This window comes from Cydia fagiglandana, chromosome 8, assembly GCF_963556715.1.
Source record: "Cydia fagiglandana chromosome 8, ilCydFagi1.1, whole genome shotgun sequence".
Lineage (NCBI taxonomy): Eukaryota > Metazoa > Arthropoda > Insecta > Lepidoptera > Tortricidae > Cydia > Cydia fagiglandana.
Window position 1 is genome coordinate 5,023,809 of NC_085939.1, and position 24,859 is coordinate 5,048,667.

General features: G+C 36.6%; 1 protein-coding gene across 1 annotated transcript; it reads right to left on the reverse strand.

Annotated features, from left to right (window-relative positions):
* Nucleotides 1–1,362: 1,362 nt before the first annotated feature.
* LOC134666512 (protein yellow) lies at nucleotides 1,363–12,391 on the reverse strand. Its single transcript, XM_063523700.1, has 3 exons — nucleotides 12,161–12,391; nucleotides 3,766–3,954; nucleotides 1,363–2,511 (listed from the first exon to the last, which is right to left on the reverse strand). The coding sequence occupies exons 1-3, from the start codon at nucleotides 12,384–12,386 to the stop codon at nucleotides 1,439–1,441; spliced, it is 1,488 nt and encodes a 495-aa protein (XP_063379770.1). The 5' UTR covers nucleotides 12,387–12,391; the 3' UTR covers nucleotides 1,363–1,438.
* Between the last annotated feature and the right edge of the window lie 12,468 nt (nucleotides 12,392–24,859).

Genomic DNA, 24,859 nt, shown 5'->3' on the forward strand with positions numbered 1-24,859 from the left:
TTCTTGTTCTCCATAAAATTATATGAATAATAAAAACAGGCCAATACCCAAGAGTATCACGCTCCGCCGGATCACGCTCAGTACCAACTGATTACTTAAATTAAGAAACATTTCAGTGTTTGAGCAAGTGATTTAAGTACGAATAATATTGTTTAGGTACGCTTGCACGAGATTGTGGGTAGGTACCTAGAAAGTAGTCATTTGTGTTGTTTAGTCTAACACTTTGAGGGTTGTAATATGAGTTAAAAAATAAACCAATTAATGAAAGCGATAAATATTTATTGTCGTAAGACAATCATGTTACTCTTAATTATTTTCAGACATAAAAACCGGCCAAGTGCGAGTCGGACTCGCGTTCTAAGGGTTCCGTATATTACACAATTTTTAACAATTTATTTTTTATGTGAAACGTGAGTGAAAAATCTGTAGGGGTCGGATCAAAAACTGTAATTAAGCCCAACTCACGCTTGACTGTATTGTGTGTCTAATAGGTTTTCCTGTCATCTATAGGTATAGACCTATTTTATGTATTTTTTTCAAAATTCTAGACCTAGTAGTTTCGGAGATAAAGGGGGGGGATGGTATTTTTCTGCCTATTTTCTTGAATAACTTCTAAACTGTTAATTCGAAAATTATAAAAAATATATATTTGAGATCCTTACAATAAGCTCTTTCATTTGATATATAACATGATATAGTTCGAAAAAAAAATATTTTTTAATTTTTTTAATTATCCCCCAAAAGTGGCCCCTATATTTAAAACTCATTTGTTTACGTTACATGTCCGTATTTGGGTCACTAACTTACATATGTGTACCAAATTTCAACTTGATTGGTCCAGAAGTTCCGGAGAAAATCGGCTATGACAGACGGACAGACAGACAGACGCAGGAGTGATCCTATAAGGGTTCCGTTTTTTCCTTTTGAGGTACAGAACCCTAAAAATCAAACATGCCAATCTAATTATCTATCTTTACCTTTACATACATCTTTTTTAGGTTATATAAAACAGGCACATGACTTAAGAGTTATACCTACATAACAGGTATCTGAACATAGCATAATGTACTGTTTTATTAACGTTGATTGTAGGTAATTATGCTGACAAGGACATAACAAAAAAAAATCAAATCAAATATCATTTATTATCAGGCAACTAAGGCCCATAGATACATACCTTACAAACTAACATACATACAACACACATATATTTAACATAACATAAAATATTAATATTTGTTGTCATTTTAGCTTAATAATGAGTTTGTTACCTCTTAGGATGTATGCAATTAATGATAACGCACATTCTTTCAAATTCAGAACAACACACATCCAAACATATAACCACGCTATCATTCTCCCTTTAAATTATAGGAATAAGTAACAGAGCATGCATCTTCGTCAGTTATCATATATTATATCTAAGTTTCTTTATAATTTAGACATTTTCGTATACGTCATAACTTCTTTGCCACCATCTATTCGGTTGAGGTGTTTTATTTCTGATCTGTGTTATCTTGGGAGTATTTATGTATGGACTGTAGGCTGATACATGAGGAATTATGTTTTGCGTTAACTGAGGACTATTAAATGGCCCTTGGTTCTGGCTCTGCGGAACCGCCGGCGCTACATATGGCGGCAACGGCTGTGGGTTAGGGTTTAAGAAAGGATCATAATATTTTGCAAGCTGAGTATTTTGGGCCTTATAAAACTGCGCCGGCAACTGGCATGCAGTTTCCTCGAGCAGTTTGTCTAAAGGTGCCGTATAAATTCTGAAATTTATGTCACTGTAATCCAGCTGCGATTCCAAGAAGACCGCCATCCTGTCCGATATAACCCACACGTTCCGTTCTTCATCAATTTTCACGTCACTCGGGAATACTAAACCCACGTCATCCTTATCCACAATGGCCACGTTTTGTGGCTTCAATGGTCGGAAAGTATTCCAACATCCAATTGCGTTCTGATCAATAAGATTGAATAGTTGCACACCGCTCTCGTCCATGACTTTGGCAGTCGTGTGGCCGTTGGGGCCACGGTTCCCGACCACTTGGAAATCGCGGTATGAGCCACTGACCTTCGACTCGTCTCTCAGAATACGAGTAGAGACGGCGAATTCAGTATGACTGGAGAGAGGACTGAAATAAAGAGTTCTAAAACCATCTGATCCGACAGCAGACGCACTGATCCCAAAAATGCCTTCGGTTCCCCATTGGAAATTTAGACCCGCAATATTGTAGTCACCAAGGAGTGGGTCGGGGAAGAAGTAGCTGTGACTGAATCGCCAGGATTTGTTCTGTCTCCATGAATAAGCGATGAGACCGTATCCGAGTTCATCGGAAAAGTAGGCGAAGGTGTCATCACAGGTAGGGCCTTCGTCGAGGGCTATGTTGGCAATGAAAGTGGAGGGCACGATGTCGTCAGGTCGAAACACGTACCGTCTGATTCGCTGGTCTGTGTTTAGGTCATAAACGTTGAGGCTGTACGGGCAGAGGTTTGTTACGTTCGGATCTGTAAAGAAATAATGCGATATTTTATTATATCACATTGGTTACCAAAAGAGCAGTTGTATTCAGGTGAAATGTTTAAAGTACTTAAAATTTTGGGTCCGTAGACAGAGGCAGGGTCGCCACCTCTGCCAATCTTTCTACTCTTTGGTTCGTCTTTATAACTTATCTCTAGTTAAATATAAGGATATATTTTGATTTTTCAGGGCGTATCCAAAATATTCGCTTAACAAATGGAAGTTTTCCTTTTTTAAGTTTCAACAACTCTCGCATACAGTTTTAAAATTGTAAAAAAAGACAGTATTATTAATACCTATATTCATTCAAATTTTTTATTTTCTCCATTCTAAGATCTATTAGTGTAACCTTTGTAGGTATCATTATGTTCCCAGTGTTGGCAAATAGCGTCAGTCCACGAGTTGAAACCACCTTATCAGACAAGATTAATCTTGCTGTCTTTAATCTTTCATGCTGGTTACATGTTTAATAAAGAAAATCTGCTAGTGCTCGACACTGCCCCATTAATAAACTCATTTTTTTTTACTACTTAGTATATATTTATAAAATATATGTATTACAAAATAAGTACAGTCAAGGAATTTAAATTCCGACCCATTTCGTACTTTGTCACAGTGACAATCAATATGAAAGCCGCTAGAGACCTCATACGGTTGTCACTGTGACAAAGTACGAAATGGGTCGGAATTTAAATTCCTTGACTGTACATCAATACCAAGGTAACTAGAAAAAGTGACAAAGGTGTAATTTTTTCGAAGGCGTAATTTGAATGGTGTAATTTTTTTGAGAATAAATGTAAGCTGGATATTCAAGGTACTGTTATGGGTAATGGCACCATTTGTCAGTCTGGCAATACCCGGCTTCTTGAAGCTTAGGAACACCACTGCAAGGAACAAAATTCAAACTGCATTTTTTTATGCATACCTACGACACGGTTCTAAATATCCTGATCTAAAGTTGTGCTGTTCTTGAGAACGTTCTCCGTTTATTATGGGAAATATGCCATGAGGCATCAAGTCCGCCATTTGTACCTTTTTTTGATGTGCAATAAAGTTTAAAATATTTCCGAGCGAAAACGTTCCCCATAAAAAGCGGTTCTCCGTTTCGTCCTCGAGAACGGCACAACTCTATCCTGGTCTATAAGGCATCCTTGGTCAACTCTAAGGTCGAATACCAGTTAGTACCTCCTTCCCTAACCATGTAATAAACTATGTGATACAATTTTGTACGCCGAACTTACCATAACCATAGGTGCCGACGTCCAACACCCAAAGTCTGTCGCACTTGTCAGCTTTGATCCTGTAGACTGTGTTGAGCCCATTTTCACAGTCGCCGAGAGCATTGCCTGCCCAATTCGGGTAGGGGTTTAGTTTTGGCGATGGTTCGTAGGGCGCGTCCAGCGGGATATAGTTCAAAGTCGCAGGTACACCTGGAGGGAAAAGAATCATATAGAGTACTGGTACATATATCCCTCTGCCTCTATGTAGTCTTAAATTAGAGTGAAATTAATATACCGGGTATGGCCTGTAACACGAGAAAATAATTAAAACACAGATTTTACTCCTCAACGGTGACACTTTTGTTCAACAACTTTTAAAAATTATGAAGTATTTAGACTTCATATTTTTCATACAAAATTAATATTATCTTCAATTGACGTCATCGCCACGCCATATTATTGTGATTGACGTTGCTTGTCACGCCTTAAACATAACAAAATTCGCAATACATTGCGTCTTAGAATTAACTTTAAAGTGTATATTAAAAATCAAACCATAAGTTATTTTTAAAAGCACATCACTAGTATATTGTCTCTATAAGTTAAAATCTATTTTATATACATACATTACTCGGCATTGCTCTCTTGTCTCGATGATTTTAAAGCAGCATAATTGGTACTTACATACATATCAACTGACAAGATTAGTTCCGAGTTGAATCATAATATATTCATAAGTTGAATGTTTCGAAATTAATGTGGCCAATTGGGTTAGTTTAAGAGCATTTTACATACTTCACTCCAATATTCAAGTCAAGTATCATTAATAGTTCAGAATTTAGTAAAACAGAGGCGGACAAGTCGTGCTCGTGAATGAAGTACACACATAATGGTATAATTAATAATGGATGGTTGGATATTCCTAAGTAATCAATTTAGACATGTTGGTATGGTTATTAAATTAAAATTTAATGAACGTTTTGCAGTTATGCTTATGTTGACAGAAGAAAATAATGGCATTTTTTTATAATTGTAGGACTGCACTAAAAATATGTATTCAATAATTAACGTTACAGATAGTATCTTCCTATATCAATAATTTAAACAATTTATCATCATAATCATAAGTTTATATTTTTTTACATGTTATTTATTCTAAACATATTATTATAGTTGGTCAAGCAAATCTTGTCAGTAGAAAAAGACGGCAAATTTGAAAAATTTTAATAATGCGTCTTGTTCTACTGACAAGATTTGCTTGACCATCTATACGAGTATATAGATATATACCTATGTAGAAGGATTAAAAACAGGTAGGTGAAACATAAAACCAAACTCAGTACAAACAGCAACACTAGGGTGGTTCACGTTTGTATGGGAAAAATTCAAACTCCAGCTAGAAAAAGCGGCACCCTCTCATTTTATTACACGTGTTCTGTTGACTAAATATGCCAAGTTTTGTAATCTTATCTCAACTACAAGGGGATGCTCAAACACTTTGAAATTTTTCAAAGTTGTATGAAATACAAAAGAAACAAGTTATTATTTTTTTCAGTTTTATGTAAGTAGTAGTTTTCACATTATTTGAAAGTGTGATTTAAAAGTTATTTGATGAAAAACTATTTTTATTTCTATTTTTTATGATTTTTTAGGTGAAATTCTAAAAATCTTACTTTTCGTAAAATTATAAAAAATAGAAATAAAACTGTTTTTCTACTTAAAAACTTATACATCACATGTGCAAATAATGTGAAAACAGATACTTAAATAAAAATCTGAATAATAAATACTTCTGTTTTTTGGTTTTCATACAACATACAAAATTTTCAAAGTGGTTGAGCACCCCCTTGTAGTTGAGATAAAATTACGAAACTTGGTGTATTTTATCAGCATAATAAGTGTAACAAAATAAGGGGATGGCCCGTCAGAAAATAAAAAAAAATGTTTTTTGAACCACCCTAAGCAACACTCTTAACTGTCCATCGGTGGAGCTTATTACAAAAGGCATAAGGTCCACCGACGGATAGTAAAGTGTGTGGGCGATGGAACCTACAGCCGATTTTTGACGATTACCAAACCCGATCGCACCCAATATGACCTTCTTTGCGTAAGTAGTAGCCTTGAGTAGGCGCAGTTAGCTTATCGATCGCTCCAATTGATTTAAACGTTGATTGATGAATTTAAGTGCCTAGTCTCGCTCTAGCGCAATGTAGACTTCCATTCTCGCATTTATGTATCAAATATAAGGCGTTTACAGTGCTTATGTACATGCCCACACATATTTATAGTTTAGTAATGATATTACTTACTGTGTTTGTTAAATACATAGTAATTAAATTTAGCCTGCTGAAACAATTTTAATAATATTTTTTTCGCATATTTCTGCTTTTATGAAATTAAGATTAATAAACCTCTTGGATCGACGTCGTATTACATATTTTGGAGAATAATTATGGTGAGTAAGGATAGTTAGTCGGAGGTCAGAGCCTGTCAGGCTCTTTCTGATTAAGTCAGTAAGTAACGCAACCCCTATTTACCCTAATAGCATTTTCTTGTAGGGATTTTGTTGGGCCTTTGTTTACGTATTAGTTGGGCAACCGTTATATTTGGCCGTACGATTTGCTGGAGGGCCCTCGACAAAGGCCCTCCCGAAGCTTCCCAACAGAGGGCCATTAGAGTAATTTTTTCGTTGGGCCTATTTAAATAAATCATACAATTATTCAACGGTGGTGGTTTTGGTTGGGCCGTGGTTGGGCCTATACACATTTGTTTGATGGTTGGTTAATTGTTACATTTGGCCGTACGATTTGCTGGAGGGCCTTCAAACATCAAACATCATCAAACATCAACATTTATTCAGCAAATAGGCCACAAGGGCACTTTTACACGTCAACATTGAATTTACATAAAAGCAAAAATAATAACATCAACAATTTTATAAAATAAAACTAACAATTCAATCTAACGTATTACAATTACTAAGAGATGTATATGGTCTCTTAATGTCGAATTACATACAAAATACAGATAAAAAAACACACACAAAAAAAATCTATAATATTTAGAGGTGTAAATGTCTCTAGGTGTCAGAACTATAAGATTATATAGTTTATCAAGTTATCCTTAGAGATGTATAGGGTCTCCAAGAGTCAATATCCTGTATAATTAATACATTCATTAAAAGAAAAGAAACATACGAGAACAGAAGTTGGTAAATGCGATATTTGTGCTCACTGGGCCAACGAATGTTATCGTTGTTTAGCCACCGGTACCAAAATACACAAAGGCCCATTGTTAGGCGTCAGTGCCACAGCCAAAGTTGGTAAATACGATATTTTTTCATCATTGGGCCATCGGATGATATCTTTGACTAGCCAACGTTACCAAAATACACAAAGGCCCATTGTTGGGCATCCGTGCCACAGCCAATGTTGGTAAATGCGATATTTGTCATCATTGGGCCATCGGATGATATCTTTGACTAGCCAACGTTACCAAAATACACAAAGGCCCATTGTTGGGCATCCGTGCCACAGCCAATGTTGGTAAATGCGGTATTCGTCACCATTGGGCCAACGAATGTTATCGTTGTTTAGCGAACGGTAGCAAAATACACAAAGGCCCATTTTTGGGCCTCAATGCTACAGCCAATGTTGGTAAATGCGATATTTGTCGTCATTGGGCCATCGTATGATATCGTTGATTAGCCAACGTTACCAAAATAAACAAAGGCCCATTGTTGGCCATCAGTGCCACAGCCAATGTTGGTAAATGGGATATTTGTCATCATTGGGCCATCGAATGATATCGTTGACTAGCCAACGTTACCAAAATACACAAAGGCCCATTGTTGGGCATCAATGCTACAGCCAATGTTGTTAAATGCAATATTTGTCGTCATTGGGCCATCGGATGATATCGTTGATTAGCCAACGTTACCAAAATAAACAAAGGCCCGTTGTTAGGCATCAGTGCCACAGCCAATGTTGGTAAATGCGATATTTGTCATCATTGGGCCATCGGATGATATCGTTGATTAGCCAACGTTACCAAAATACACAAAGGCCCATTGTTGGCCATCAGTGCCACAGCCAATGTTGGTAAATGCGATATTTGTCATCATTGGGCCATCGAATGATATCGTTGACTAGCCAACGTTACCAAAATACACAAAGGCCCATTGTTGGGCATCAATGCTACAGCGAATGTTGGTAAATGCGATATTTGTCGTCATTGGGCCATCGGATGATATCGTTGATTAGCCAACGTTACCAAAATAAACAAAGGCCCATTGTTGGGCATCAGTGCCACAGCCAATATTGGTAAATGCGATTTTTGTCATCATTGGGCCATCGGATGATATCGTTGATTAGCCAACGTTACCAAAATACACAAAGGCCCATTGTTGGGCATCAATTGGTGAAAAACAAGACAGGAGACTTAACTAGTAAAACTAATTATAGGCCGATATCGCTCGCTACTGTTATGGCAAAGGTACTGGATGGTGTGCTTAATGCACAGTTGAATAAGAACCTTTCGTTGCATGACAACCAGTTCGGGTTTAGGCCCGGGCTGTCAACTGAAAGTGCTATCCTGTGCCTTAAGCACACCGCCGCGTATTATGTTGACAGGAATACGCCAGTTTATGCTTGTTACCTTGATTTATCAAAAGCGTTTGATCTGGTTTCCTACGATATACTTTGGAAGAAACTAGAGGGAATTAACCTAGCTCCCGATCTGATAGGTATATTTAGATATTGGTATGGAAACCAGATCAACAACGTGAGATGGGCAGGTACTTTGTCTGAGACGTATAGGTTGGAATGTGGGGTGAGGCAGGGGGGGTTGAGCTCACCATCACTCTTCAACCTATATATGAACGAGCTGATTGTCGCGCTCAGCAGCATGCATGTGGGCTGTCACATAGACGGGGTTAATGTGAACAATTTGAGCTATGCCGATGACATGGTGCTGCTGAGTGCGTCAGTCTGTGGCATCAGAAAGCTGCTTAAAGTGTGTGAAGATTATGCGCACACGCACGGACTCAAATATAACACGGTCAAAAGTCAGTACATGGTCTTTGGGGTCGAGTCTAAAATACCATCTGTAATACCACCTATCAGAGTCAACACGGTTGCCCTAGAAAGGGTATACCAGTACAAATATCTAGGTCATATAGTTACGGCCGACCTCAAGGACGATGCCGACATAGAACGGGAACGTAGGGCCTTATCGATCAGAGCTAATATGATTGCACGCAGATTCGCTCGATGCTCAAAGGTAAGTAAAGTGACTTTGTTCAGAGCTTTTTGCACAACATTTTACACCTGCAGTCTGTGGCGAAAGTTCACTTTGAAATCGTATAAGGCCCTACAAGTACAGTATAATAACGCGTTTAGGGCGCTGATGGGGCTACCGCGATATTGCAGCGCGTCAGGGATGTTTGCGGAGGCGCATGTGTCGTGTTTTAAAGCTACCATGCGCCTGCGAGCCGCGTCCCTGGTGCGACGCGTACGCGCCAGTTCCAACAGCGTCCTAGAAATGATTGCGGATAAGTTTTGTCCCTATATCGCATTTTGCTGCGGACTTCATACGCCCAGCAGCACTGTGGTAAGCACATTGAGAAATAGATGATGGTTGTCAATGTGCTTACCACGGTTGCAGTAATTTTGAAAATTATAATATTAAGTATGTGTTTAGTGTTTGTTTTAATGATAATAATTGTATTTGAATTGTGTATGTACTTATGAGTCACAGATACTCGAAATAAATGAATTTTAATTTTAATTTAAATGCTACAGCCAATGTTGGTAAATGCGATATTTGTCGTCATTGGGCCATCGGATGATATCGTCGATTAGCCAACGTTACCAAAATAAACAAAGGCCCATTGTTGGGCATCAGTGCCACAGCCAATGGTGGTAAATGCGATATTTGTCATCATTGGGCCATCGGATGATATCGTTGACTAGCCAACGTTACCAAAATACACAAAGGCCCATTGTTGGGCATCCGTGCCACAACCAATGTTGGTAAATGCGGTATTCGTCACCATTGGGCCAACGAATGTTATCGTTGTTTAGCGAACGGTAGCAAAATACACAAAGGCCCATTGTTGGGCATCACTGCCACTGCCAATGTTGGTAAATGCGATATATGTCATCATTGGGCCAACGAATATTATCGTTGTTTAGCCAACGGTACCAAAATACACAAAGGCCCATTGTTGGGCATCTGTGCCACAGCGAATGTTGGTAAATGCGATGGTGGGCCAATACAAAATTAACGTTGGCTACGGAACGAACCTCATCCCAACGTTTTCCCTACCGTTGGCACCGTGGGCCCCAACGAAAATGCTACTAGGGTAGTCGTTCTCACTACATAGAGATTACCGGGCTGGATGCATGCTGATAATAATATGCATTTCTTTGCACGCGAGCGGTGCAATAACCGATTAGCTTCTAATTTTAATAATTTCTCGCATGTCTGTGCCACAAATAATGGTGGCTAGTATATAGGTTAGTACATCTACCCACATGTTGAAATTGGTAATGTGCTTACTCCATAAGTGACAGTATATTTCCGGCTTTATCTCAAGTAATTATGGTTAAGAAATATCATGTTTACGTACATGAGCTACAATCTTTCAATACATTACTACTTTGAGTGGAACATTTTTAATATGACGGTATTAAGAAATATAAGGTGTCTAATTGAAACAAAAAAATAACGGTTTAAAAGTACCTACAGAAGATGCATTTGTAACACATACCTACAGATGTAGTGCTTAATTATTTTCCTTCGTATTTTCACGGAAACGTACGTTCGTAACGTGTCTTGCTATTATTTCAGTCAGTCTCGGTACAAAAAGTACTGAGGTTGACTGAAGTAGCATGACAAATACAAACGTTTCCGAGAAAATACAATACAATACTCTTTATTGCACACCTCACATACACGTAGTTTACAATAAATGGACAATAACATAAACAAAGACAGTAGAGGTAGCAACAGGCGGTCTTATCGCTTAAGAGCGATCTCTTCCAGACAACCTTTGGGTATCGGAGACATAAGAATTAGAATATACGGTAGGTGGCGCAAAGAAAAAAATATGAAAAGTCGAATTGAATATAACTTAACAATACAAAATATTACTATAGATAAACATACTTAAATACGTATAACCATAAACATACATAGACATACATAAAAAGTATATATTAAATAAAGAAAATAAAGAAACAAAAAAATACGATGGAAAACAATTATTATGCACTTACCTAATCATAAATGACAGATCTACAATAAAGCTTAACTATTATTATCGCGTGTGACTGAATAATGTTAAGCCTGTCTCTTACTATAACGCGATCTCAGAAAGTGATGTATGTAGATATGCTGTATGTCATATAATACTGATAAAACCGAATATAATGAAACATTTTTAAAATAATAGCTGCCTAGTATTTGTGCTACACACTTAACACACTTCGCTGGACAAGTTGTTGATTAGCTACTTATATCACTTATATTGTGTATTTGTGTCTATGCTCGTTTGGCTTGCATGTATGTTAAATGGGTGATTAATTTAGTTTTTACAAATGATACTTCGATGAATTACCAAACTTACTTATGTATGTATGTAGATTAATGTGTGCCATTCATGCCTTTAACATAGCTTTAGCACGCATTGCAAATACTGCAATCGAACCAGTTGTAAACTCACAGCGGTGTAGTTAGAGTATTAGCCACAAAAATTAATTGGTTTTGAATATTGATATTGTTAAAAATGTATAATTAAGTAGATTATTTAGTTCCGCACTTATCAACATTCTTATTTTACATAGAATGACACTTTACATACAGCGGTCTTTATTAGATATATGACTTTAGTTTTATAATAACACTAATTCGAGTTTAATATAATATTAATTAATCCGCCATTAGTCCCTTTATTATTTCAAGTGAGTATTTTAAGCATGTAGGTAAGTACGTTTATTTGTCTTCTATTAAAATTATGAATAAATTAAATTATAAAAATGATTTTAAACGTAATAAATATACATATTTGACGGTAAGTAAGTACTGTAAGAACATATTGTTTAATATTTATTTAAGCGACGTGAACTCTGTTTCATATTTACCATTATGCTGCTCAATCTAAATGATTTCTCGCGAACAACTATCTAGTAGGCATTTTAATGTCGTTGATTATTTTAAAGTAATAGGTAACGGTCATGAGGATGGCATTTAATTATTCACTTTCTAAGTTTATGTCATTTTATAGTCTTGCCTATCTAGTCAATTTTATGTTTATTACTAGGTTAATGTTTATGTTTGTTATGCAATCTTATACCAGTTAGTATTTTAGGCCGCCTGTTAATGGTCACGTAAAATTAAAAAACAAAACAAATACCTGCAAACCATCTAGGGACGCTGACAAATAGCTTGTTTCTCCACCTCTCGATACCCACGGGCAGGGCATTCTCGGGTATCAGCGCCCCCGTTTGGATGGCCTGTTGTCTGGTGTACTGATCTGGGTAATTCCAGTCCAGCGCGTTCCAGGCATACAACTCCTGAAGTTTCACCGCGGCCGACGCGATGGTAACCAGGGTGCACAGTATGAAAAACTGCACCGACATTTTGATCTGTGGGAGATAATAAACTTAGAGTAAGTACAATGGCTTGACAATCTGGCATAACTTTTATTATTTTTTAATACGTTTTGGGAAACTGTTTCTTTATTTTCGTAAACATATTCGGCAATGCTTTCATTTAGTTCGTAAATATAATAAATAAGGAAGCTTAATTTTATTTCTTACAAATAAAAAAAAGTGAGGTAACTTTGGGATTTCATTGGAACATTTTTCTCCTAGGAGTATGAAAATTCCGCTGTATCAAACTCTGCTATTTGCTTGCACTAATAAGTAAAATAAAAATAATATAAATATAGGTAACGCGCGGCCGTATTGCTAAAAAGCGATTTCTTGCAGACGAATTTTGAGTAGCGGGGAATCAGAGTCAAATTAGTTAACATGCCGGTAGAGCAAGGAGCTACACTTAAAGAATAATTATGTACATTTATAATATAAGAAGAATAAGAGCGTTTTTACATTGTCCGATCCGATAACGGATGTCGGATGACCTTTGGAGAGGAAGAGCCTATAGAAAAGGCCCTATGACTATGATATCAAGCCCTTTTATTTTTGCATTAACAATTTCTTTTGAACAATAACAATAATTAAATGTATAAAATAAAAAAAAAGTCATCCAACACACACACACATCCAACATCCAAGGACAGGAACGAATGCCGAAATCTAGTGTCGGAGGCTGAGATCCACTTCGGATTGCTGAGCCAGCGAAGTATAGTTCGTTTTTTTAGCATTAGAAAGAACTTGGAAGAAGGTAAGCGATTTTGACATGTCTTTTAATTCAAAAACGCTTTTTAAAAATCGGTAACTTTTACTTATGAAAGCAGAAGAATATAAATGATCGTATTAGATTCATAAATGTAACATATTCGCCTTAAACCACGTCCAAGACCACCGGTGGACGGGCAGCAGCGTCCCTCAAATTCGGTGTACTCGACTGCGATCGCCAACCCGCCTGCCAAGCGTGGCGATTATGGCATTCACCCCCCAAAAAAGGGGGAGGCCTATATATAAATAAATAAATAAATAATATGTTTTTCAATTAAAAGACACATCAATCTTGAGGTTTACCTTATTTCTAATGCTACAAAAAAACGAACTATAAGCAGTATACAAATAGCAAAAAAGGCTGTTTTTACTTTTTGCCTTTTTGTATTCGTATCCGACATCCGATATCGAATCGGACAATGTGGAAACGCTCGAATGCGTTTCTTTTTTATGTGCCTATTAAATAGGTACAATTATAAGTATATGATTTACTGCCGTTCCATAGAAGTGTGTGCAATAAAGTGCGTTTATATCGTGCATAATCACTGGCCCGATGAGCTACAGAACCGGCTTGATTGGCCTCCAGTAACCAGGAGTTTACATGAGCGCCTGTAACGGCAGTGATTAACTTCTATCGCTGCAGAAGACAATTTCATATTGTCATCACTACACCATTATAAAACAAACGGCTCGATTCGGGAAATGAATAAGAGATGCACTAGATATGAAATAGTAAAGATATGTGACGTTCCACGGCAAAAGGTACCTTATGGCGTCTGGCGCTTACGTCGCATAGCGTCGCAATAATATTGGAGCGACGTTAATAATCGTAAGCGCCAACCGCCATAAGGTACCTTTATCCGTGGGACGTCACATATCTTTACTATATCGTATCTAGTTAATCTCTAATTCACTTTTCGAATCGCGCCCTAAGTCCCCTGCCGAATCTTAAAAGCGGATCGCTAGGTATGTAAAAAAATCCCCATACAAAATTATAAAATTTTATATTTCTGGAGTGTACATACCTATATTACTGTACCTTAAACTTCACAAGTTACATGTACATGAGACTAAAGTCTAAAGTCATAAAGTGATATCATTAATAAGCATATTGTAAGTTAATGGTCTCCATTCATTCCTCGTTAATTCTATCGGCAGATCTACTTAGATGGTACCTATGTATATCAATTTCTAATAATAATAAAACATCTGTAAACTACATTTAAACACAAAGGGAAATATAATGACTCATACAAATTTATCTCGTGAAAAGTGACAATGTGACCTTGTTATTAAGCTTCAGATCAGCGGGCCCTCTATCTATCATCAGTAGGTTATGGGCCCGATTCGGATTTTGAAATAGACATCTATTAGATATCTTTTAGACATCACCAAGATACGATAACGATATGTTTAAGATCTAACCTGTCAAATTTGACATTTGTGCGATTCTGGAGATACTCTTGAACGATTTCCACAGGATATGACTTAGAGATCCAATTCACATCTAATAGATATCTTACTCTATCTAATAACGTAAAAGTGACATTTGTTGCCCGAATTGCGCTGCAAAAGAGAACTAGTTGATATCTAAACTATAACGTATCTAGAATGGATCTAGTACGTGTCGTCTCTTGTGAATATCTTGAAGTTCGAATACGGCAGTAAATCTCATATACTGTAATGTATCTAAACAGTTCAATATTCACATGACGTATCGCTCTTACCCTTATACAATATTAGTACAGTACAATTCTAATTATCGCACACCTCACACAGTTTACAAAGACAAATAGATAGAGGTAACAACCGGTGGTCTTATCGCTTCAAAGCGATATTTTCCAGACAACCTTTGGGTAGCGAAGACAAGAAAATTAGAGAATGCTGTAAGTAGGTGGTGCAAAGACAAAAAAATTACTGAATATTACCAAACAACACAAAACATTAATAAATAACTACAAAAAATTTAATACTTACCTAAAAACTTACAGTGATAGAAATAAACAATGATTGTCACTTGGGCTAAATAAGTACGATGTCACGAAGCCCTTGGAGAACAAGTTTACAGACTACTTACTCAATTTTTTTGAAATGTATTTATAAAATTTCGTATTATAATTGTACACAGATTGAAATGAAAATATAATATACTTTTCGCGACTAAATGTATAATTGAAATGATGAAAGGAAGAGTTATTATGCTTTTAAATTAGGTAGAATTAGGGTCAAATCAATTTATTAGGAAAAACTAACAAATTTCTTAACACACTTCCATTCAGGGCACTATTAGGATATCGCCGTCAACTGTAAACAGTCCATCCGTACACACTAATCAGGCACTTCCGCCGTCGTAATTGTTCAACACATCTCATACTACTAATATAATATATAGTTACGTACATATTTCAGGCTGGCATCCAAAGAAACGGTTCACACGACAGCTGGAAGTGGACTGGGGGTTCAATCCGCAAACCTCATCAATATAAAACTTTGGCAAGACTCCTACCAACAGATACCACGAGTACGCGAACGTAGGCCGGCGAATACATAGACCTGTGTCGTAGGTAATTTAAAACTTTAGTGTGCGTCCTGCTTGCAATCCTACAATAGTAGTAGGCGGTACCGTCGACGTCGAAGATATGCTTACACTTTTGCGCCTTACTCCTTTGTAATAAGGAGAAGATGTATACATACCTTTGACGTCGACTGTCCCTATATTCTTACTCTTGCAGAGAGTTAACTTTGCAGGACTTCAAGCAGGATAATTTAGTATACTCGTACTTACTGGTCTACCTATTTAGTACCTAATACAACATATATGTAGGAACTTGTCTCAAGCAGTAACGAATTTAATTACCATATTTTATTTCACGTGCTAGGACATTTAACACGTATTTAACGTCAATAAAAGTGTATTGTACAAAACACGAATAAATAAAAACAACAATAGGTTGTTTAACACTGAGAATTGGTATCTGCAAACATCAAAATACAAAGCAAAAATTAACTCTTTGTTAAGCAATGAAGCGGAACAAACTGAAAATCGAGTGCAGGACTTATTATGCCATAAACCTATGCTCTAACGTCCCTGTCGAATATAATTTTCCAAGTGCTTCTTATCAAGTCATCACATACAAAATAGAAAATCGAAGGGTCGTGGGGTCGAACTCGGGCTGCAACGTTCCATTTCACTTCGATATCCAGTCGCTTACAATAATTTTATGTATAAATATCGTACATACGAGTATACATATAATAATAACTAATAAGCCATGTCTAAAAGATTGTTAGCTCTTCAAAAAATAGGCCTAATAAGAGATCATTGCATAATTCAGGGTTAAATGTGATTTTTGAGTTCGTGGTCAACTGCATTTTGGCTTACACTCGTTTGTTAGCCATAGGCTATACTCGTTTTTGTGCGAAAATGTGGGTGACAATCAGTTACGTTTGTTGATAAGGCGATTTAGAAGTTGCAGCCTTCACTGGCTCTTAAGCAGGCCACTGACGAGCCTTCCAAATGGATGCCGTTACAATGGATTCATCCAAATGGACGGCATCCTAATATTAAACATTGTACGTTTTTGACATTCACGGACCGATTTTGGATTGCAGCCACGCTATTTGGACTGTTGGAAGGCTCGTCAGTGGCCACCTTTAGAAAGCATAAGAAGTTACCTAGATATAATACTAAAAAACTATAAATGACGTTTATAACGCGAATTACGAGTATCTCTGTAATAATTTCAATAGACTTTAGCTAGAATCTGTGCGGAAAGAGAAGAGTCCTGGAATGTATGGGGCCCAATACATTCCACTCCACGACTCTCTTTCCGAACAGACTCTACTACTGGCTAAGTACTTTTATCATTTTACATTTACCGCGCTGGCCGTAATATTTAAAATGTTACAAAATTGTAAGTACTAAATTATTTGAATACGTGGTGATTAAGACATAGGCCGGAGGCGAGGTCGCTTTTTAACCCTTATCTTGGCATCGTAACACCCGTGATACATGGAACTTCAAAAAATCTAGCAGGTTCACTTTATTACCTAACATAATAATTCTGCCATCAACATGTCGAGCTACCCTCCTTACTTATAGAAAAAAATAATTGACACGAGTGTCATTGTAAATTAATTAGTAATAATCAACATGGCGCCACGGAAACAATAGATTTCGGTTCGTACTGGAAGTTTTGCATTTATTTCTTATGTTAGTATATATTTTTCCATAATCTACATTTTGATATCTTTACTGTCTCTTAGTGCATACATATTTACAATGCCTTCGAATTTAAAAACATTTAATACACAGAATCTTACATGAAACTGTTATGTATTATATTTGATACACTGCCAAGAACTCAGAAATGTACATATCGAAAGGATTGTATTACATTTAATACATTACCAAGTTATCGTCAAAATATTTTTACATGATTTTTTTATTATTTTTATTTTTGTGGGGTTACAAAACATGCTTCAATTATTTAATATTGGTTGTCGTATTATTTAGTTAATAAACTTTGATTTTTTTAAGTACTAGATGTTATTTAACTATATATTCGTACGCTGTAGCATTATTGCTACGCCGTAGCCCGTAGCACTGAAAAATATGTGTATGGCAAAAAATGGCCCCAAAGTAAAAAAAAAGTTTTTTTTTTACTTTTAATTATTTGTTTACTTTTCATATTTTACTCAACTTTTTGCTGACGACTTTTTTGAAACTTTACGGGATCTAATTTTCCGCCCATGTGATCAGGTATTCGTAGATATAATTTATTTTTACAGGTTTAATAGTCATATGATGCTTTAGATTGCGTTTAATTAGCAGTAAATGCTAATTTCTGTTGCATTACATGTTTTATTTTTATTAAAATCTTCATTTTTCTTCTAAAAAGTAGGTAACTATTTTGTCGAGTTATTGGCATTGTATCAAATATGATACATATGATTTTCCGAAACTGGAAAATCCTGGATTTTTTTTCTTATTTTTTAACAGTTTAGTATGCTCAATAGGTGACAAAAAACTAAAAAAATGTTTATATTTAAGATATTTTGAGCCTTGCCAAGATAAGGGTTAAACTTCACTAGGAAATTTAATTAAGAGTGACATAAATTAGCACCTGATTAAGGTTACTTTTCATGTTAATTTGACAGTCACCTTGTTTCGTTACCAATAAGCACAAATCTCTAGTTTACTGTGTCATCGATGATGTACAGTCAGCAGCAGAAGTTGTTAAGCGCGCGCGGTGTTCAAAATCACCTTGACACGCTCTTATTCTCTTAACATTAAAGTCGCGTCAAGAGCTTAGCAACTTCTGCTGCTACCTGTACTAAAAATTTACAAAAACTAAAGTCCATGGATGATGTCCAGGTTTACAGTGGATGATGTGGCAACTGGCAACACCAGTAGAAACACCAAACCAACACATCACAGAGACAATTTAATACATCACCCCAAACTTTATGTGAAAATACACCGGTTACCCCCCCGCCCCGCACCGGCCCGCGTCACCTCCGTTAACTATGTGGCCCTTGGCTGCTAAAAGGTTGCCGACCCCTGATCTAGGCCATCGTCGCTGAATTTGACATTTCTTGCAGCAACGCCACGATGCCCCGGGCCTCACCGTCGCACGTCGTCGTGGCGTTCTTTCAAGGGCGTCGGGAGCCGGTGTACCAACAATACTCACATCGCCCGCTCTAGGTTTTAGAGCAAACACAGTAATAAATTTACAAAGGAGTCGCAAAAACTTAGAACATATATAAAGGCACCGCAGTACCTACATAAACATTGAGAAACCCCGATATCCAATTTACGTTTTATTTTCCTTTTGTGCAGTGTATCCTCATCAAATTGCGTTAAAAAAATAACAAAAAAATATACAAACCTTTACATTCATATTAGTAGGATGCATTTTACTATGTAAGCGTTAACACATGATATGAGTAGGTGTGGTAATTACGAGTGGTGTTTTTGAGTTTTATGGCTTACTGTGTCACGCTCATTTGAAGGTCTCCTTTCGTCTATTTTCCATATCGTTGAGTTGTAATTACACCTACTAGTGGTTTGTTGATCCCGTCTGTCGACTATTTAACCTTATTCATTATGAAATATGTAATATGACCAACATAATGTACTTTCTCACAGATATAACCTCTGTTTTATCTGTCCCATAGTCTCTATACTCCCATAACTCCGCAAAAGGTGTATATATAGATCATGCGGCATTAAACCACTTATGAGTCGGTTTCGTTGTATGCAACCCACTCGTATCTATTGGCTTTAATTACAGTGTAGGTTTATCTATGATTTTTTGTAACTACTTAATAGCAACTTTGGCACCGAAAAACAATTTTAGTAACTAGACTAACAGCCGTATTCGAACAATGAGATACGTCAAATACTAGATATTGAAACGATATGGATTAGATATGTCAGTGTCAAACAAGTGTCAAAAAGCGGCCAAGTGCGAGTCGGACTCGCCCATGAAGGGTTCCGTAACAGCAAGTAACATAATAAAATTGCGGTTTACGGTTTATGACGTATTAAAAAAAAACTACTTACCAAATCTTGTTCAAACCAATTTTCGGTGGAAGTTTGCATGGTAATGTACATCATATATTTTTTTTAGTTTTATCATACTCTTATTTTAGAAGTTACAGGGGGGGGGACACACATTTTACCACTTTGGAAGTGTCTCTCGCGTAAACTATTCAGTTTAGAAGAAAATGATATTAGAAACCTCAATATCATTTTTGAAGACCTATCCATAGATACCCCACACGTATGGGTTTGACGAAAAAAAAATTTTTGAGTTTCAGTTCTATGTATGGGGAACCCTAAAAAATTATTGTGTTTTTTCTATTTTTGTATGAAAATCTTAATGCGGTTCACAGAATACATCTACTTACCAAGTTTCAACAGTATAGTGCTTATAGTTTCGGAACAAAGTGGCTGTGACATACGGACGGACAGACAGACAGACAGACAGACAGACAGACAGACAGACATGACGAATCTATAAGGGTTCCGTTTTTTGCCATTTGGCTACGGAACCCTAAAAATGACGTATTTGTTTGAAGAAACGTCAATTTTGACACTTGTTTGACACTGACATATCTAATCCATATCTTTTCTAGATCTATTAACTGACGTATCTTAAAGTTGGAATCGGGCCGTAAATCTTTTCATAAAAATGTAAAATAAAAGTAAGTTACGTGTAGAAGGTAAAACGCCCACAAACGGAAATTACGAACTGCTAATAGATATCTTTTAGTATAAAAACAAGCGGCCAAGAACGTATCCGGCTATGCTAGGTACAGTAAAGGGATCATTAAACTTTAATCGTCAGTTAGAGAACGAAGGCTTTTAATTTCATTCACACAATGTTCTCTGATGGCTCCTCTACACGATGGGCCAACGCCGGCCACTCCAAGAGACGGATTTATGCGTTAGAGGGAGCAAGTCATATTGCTATCTCATTCTACCGCATGGCGGCGTCCCTTGGAGTGGCTGGCATTGGCCCATTGTGTAGAGGAGCCATGAGAATTGCCTTATGAGTGTACATATTTTTAACAGTTTTGAATGATTCATGGTTAGTTTCACTCTCGGAGTAAATATCTATGGAGTAGAGACGCGCACTAATTTCTATCTGAAAAATTCTGTCGTTTTTGGCGCGGGGGACGAGGTAACGCACACTAATAATGTTAACACTAATGCATTTTTAGCATGCGTCGCTACACACGCACACGACAAAATTATCAAACACTAGCAAAAACTGTATTCACACAAGTACAAGAACAAACACAGACAACCCTGTCCGTGAACGAGATGACGTCAGTTCTAAGTAAACCTAGATAGTGCGAGGGACGCGTCGATAATATTGTCGATAAAATTGACAATGAATTTTAATTTCTGCTTTTATGAATTATAATAATAATACAATATCAAGTCTTTGTACCAGCATTTTACTAACTTTCAATTTTTGTATTGTTTAGATGTTATTTCTAATAGTTTGTCAATTTGTTTAGGGCGAATCTTGCAAGCTGATATAGAATGATTTTTTATTATCAGTTCATTAGTTAATATTTTACATGTTGATTTACTTCTGAAAGCAATGCAATATACTATCGAGCATGCAGATCTGCATGATGACAGAGATGGAACGCGGCCATAGGATGTCATTTAAGGGATATTGAGTAGGGGATAATTAGTATATATATCGGCGGTAGATCGTAAAATCGGACATATCGAGATATTCCTAGGCATATCATGAAACGCCGCCATTTAATAATCTGCCTTCTGCATTTTTTGCCACTGCTAGTGCTGCATTCTATGTGGCATTTGTAGCAGAATGCGTAGGTACTAGGTAGGTACTAAAATCATACGCTACCCAAACACGTACTATAAGTAGGCTGTCAAGCCATTTCAATGGTTAGCATTTGCTAAAATTTAGGACATCCTACTTATTCGATATGCCTAAATGTTGAGGTTTGAACGGTATGGCTGGTGGTCACTAGTCAGATCATGACATGCCGGCGTTTCATGATCTGCTTAGGAATATCACACCTTGAAGTTAGCACGATATGGCTGGTGGTCACTAGGCAGATCATCATCTGCCTAGGAATATCACACCTTGAGGTTTGTACGATATGGCTGGTGTTCGCTAGGCATCATGACCATCTGTATATTATTCATTATGTTTATATCGATTTTACCGATATTGGTTTTTATGGTGTCCCATCACTAATATTGGTATGGTGATACCAGAGTAATAAATTAAAAGTGCCTATTTATGGAAAGTGACAGCCGTAAATACCTTAAATTAATAATATATTTGACATGTTAAATAAAAATATATAGCTGGTCAAGCAAATCTTGTCAGTAAAAAAGGCGCGAAATTCAAATTTTCTATGGGACGATATCCCTTCCCGCCTACATTTTTCAAATTTGCCGCCTTTTTCTACTGACAAGATCTGCTTGACCAGCTATATGTAGAAACTAAAGGAAAAATTAATTTTCAAAAAATAGTCTATCGGTAATTTTACGTTATTTAGGGGTTGTGCACAAATCACGCGAGATGTTTTCGACTACTTTTTGATCCCCCGTCCCCCTTTTCTTTATTCTTATAGATCTATTAATTTGATTAAATAGATTAGATTGATATGAAACTAAGGTGTTATATAAAAATAATGTGTTACATAAATTATATAACAAAAAGCATAGCAAATAGGGCATATTACTGCAATGTTCTGCCGCCAGAGTGTAGCACTAAGCTAGCTAGTAAATTTTCTCTTTTCTCTTTATCGCTCAAATATGCAATAGTGATAGAGAGGTTAGATAACGAAATTTAAATTTTCTTGTTCCGCGGCGGACCCCCAGATTGTGATGGATTGTGGTAGTCGCGCCCCCTACGCAGAGTTTCGCATAATATTTCCTATTAGAAATTCTACTCGTACCTAATTAATATTTAGAAAGTCTTCTTTAGAATTACCCTAAATTAGATCTAATATCATATCACTGGTATCACTGTCAGATTGACAATGTTTTTTAGTTATTTGCAAAATTAATGCACTATTTGATAATATTTAGATCTAATAGTACTTAAATATGATAAGAAACGTGTTCTTTTTGTAGACTAGACGTTTCCGATCTTATTTTGCATGAGAAAACGCTGCAATTCGGCATTTTCGGCTCCTATCATTCCGCTTAGACTGATGTTTGCTGAATGGCGTATGACGTGTGACAACTAGTTTTATATAACCTCCTTGACCGGCGGCCGCGATCTTTTTGCAGAGGGGAACGCCTGTTAATGGCCGCTCCATAGATATTTACTCCGAGGTTTCACTAGACTTATATAAATAACAATACAAAACGTAATCACGGTTCATATAGGTAAAGTGTATGTTTAATTAGATATTATCAAATTATGCATAATATTAGATGTTTTAGTTGTGTAGGCTGCATCCTAAATCCGTTGACTTCATTGGTAGGTAATTGATACAAAGTTGGAGGACCTGTGAAGGAACCTACAACATAATTGTTATTAAAACTTGACGCTTATGATTAAAATAGATAAAAATAATTAATAAACTCTTATTAGATAACTAGACGGGCCCGCAGCTCCGCTCGCGTAAATGAAATAAAGAGTTCGTCTTATGTTTAGTTAAATACCGACATTATTATATATTCAACCCTGCCATGGTTTAAAACTGTGATAGGGATTTCTTATTCGTAGCCGTTATTTGGATAACTCAATTCGCAAATTTGTCAAAAAATGATGTGATTTGATAAAAGGCAAGATTGTATTTTTTCATCTACACGTATTTATTTAAAACTTGTTTTAAGATAAAATTATTATTTGTTCTTATAAGCCTAGTTGCAAAAACGTTCATTAGATTAATTTTCGCCTTAAGACGAATATGGACGACCACCGCCCTTAAATCGCCTTTTCATACAACCATAGGTAGTCTAGTCCTCTCGGTCTTGCGATAGCTCTCGCCAGTCGCCATGGCCGAGGTTGAGCAGGTCTTGAGCAACTACGTCGTTTCAGCGGTACCTAGGACGTCCACTCGGGTTGTCTCCCATTTTGTTGTCCCAAGTACCTGCGCTCTCTTCACGGCACGATCCTCTCCCATTCTCTCTAAGTGTCCGAGCCACCACTGAATTTAGCCGCTTTTGTCTCTCAATATTTCGCCACTATATCGGACCACATCCTTATTTCTATGGCAACAAAATTATATTACGATATTTGGCTGACTGCTGACTGTATATTTGCTTATTTTTATCAGGTCGCTCAATAATATCTGAACATGCACTTTAATCTACCTAAATAACTTACTATCAACTTTGTATTTTTGGCCCATCTCAGCATTCTTAGCCCGTTCCCCGGACGAATGGCAATGTTTGCCGAAGCCGTTAAAGTCAATCTGAATAATATAACTCAAAAATAAATTTAAAACAACAAAATACAAATTGATAACAATAATATAGTAATTACTTTGATTGATAAGAATGATGTCATATATGACATAAATCACTCGTATGGGCTCTATAGACTAAGGTTGAGGTTGAAAGCACTTTTTATTTTACTTCGTGTAAAAAAACTCAGAAATACCTGTATACCAACATGACAAACATAATTTAGTTTACTTTAACTTACGGATTTTTTGGTCTAATCTGTAGCATCGCCAAACGAAAGCAACCGAGAGTTGCCGAGAGATGGACGATGTCGTAAAATGAAGATTGTTTTCAAAATTTCATTTCCTTATTGTAAATTAAATACGCATCGGAAGCGATAGTTTTTATGCTCTAGTCCTATTCCCATATATAGATAATTGATTTGAACAGTTTTTCTTATCATACGTGCGTCGTATTCGAGAAACGTGTCAAAAACTTTTTTAGAAATTTGTAAGGCGCCATCTCGCTTCTTCCCTCGTTTTTTATCTCGTTCTGGTTTTTCAATTTTATATATATGATGATATACAAATGTGTGACAATTAATTATTTGACTCATTATTGATTTATAGATTAAACCGATGTTCAATGCATAAGTTCTGAAGTAATATACTTACAATTATTATAAGATACTTGGTCTTAGATACTGAATAGCCTTCGAGCAACACAGGCTTCCGACACGTCGGAAGGGAGGAGCCCAAGCTATATCTTACCGTTACAAATCGTTCTGCCA

Excerpts from the sequence above, each read along its gene's own strand:
- LOC134666512 (XM_063523700.1), bottom strand. The coding sequence starts at position 12,386 with ATGTCGGTGCAGTTTTTCATACTGTGCACCCTGGTTACCATCGCGTCG. Across the intron at positions 3,955-12,160 it reads CGTCCCTAGATGGTTTGCAG|GTGTACCTGCGACTTTGAAC; the intron begins GTATTTGTTTTG and ends TTTTCCCTCCAG. Across the intron at positions 2,512-3,765 it reads CGTCGGCACCTATGGTTATG|ATCCGAACGTAACAAACCTC; the intron begins GTAAGTTCGGCG and ends ATTTCTTTACAG.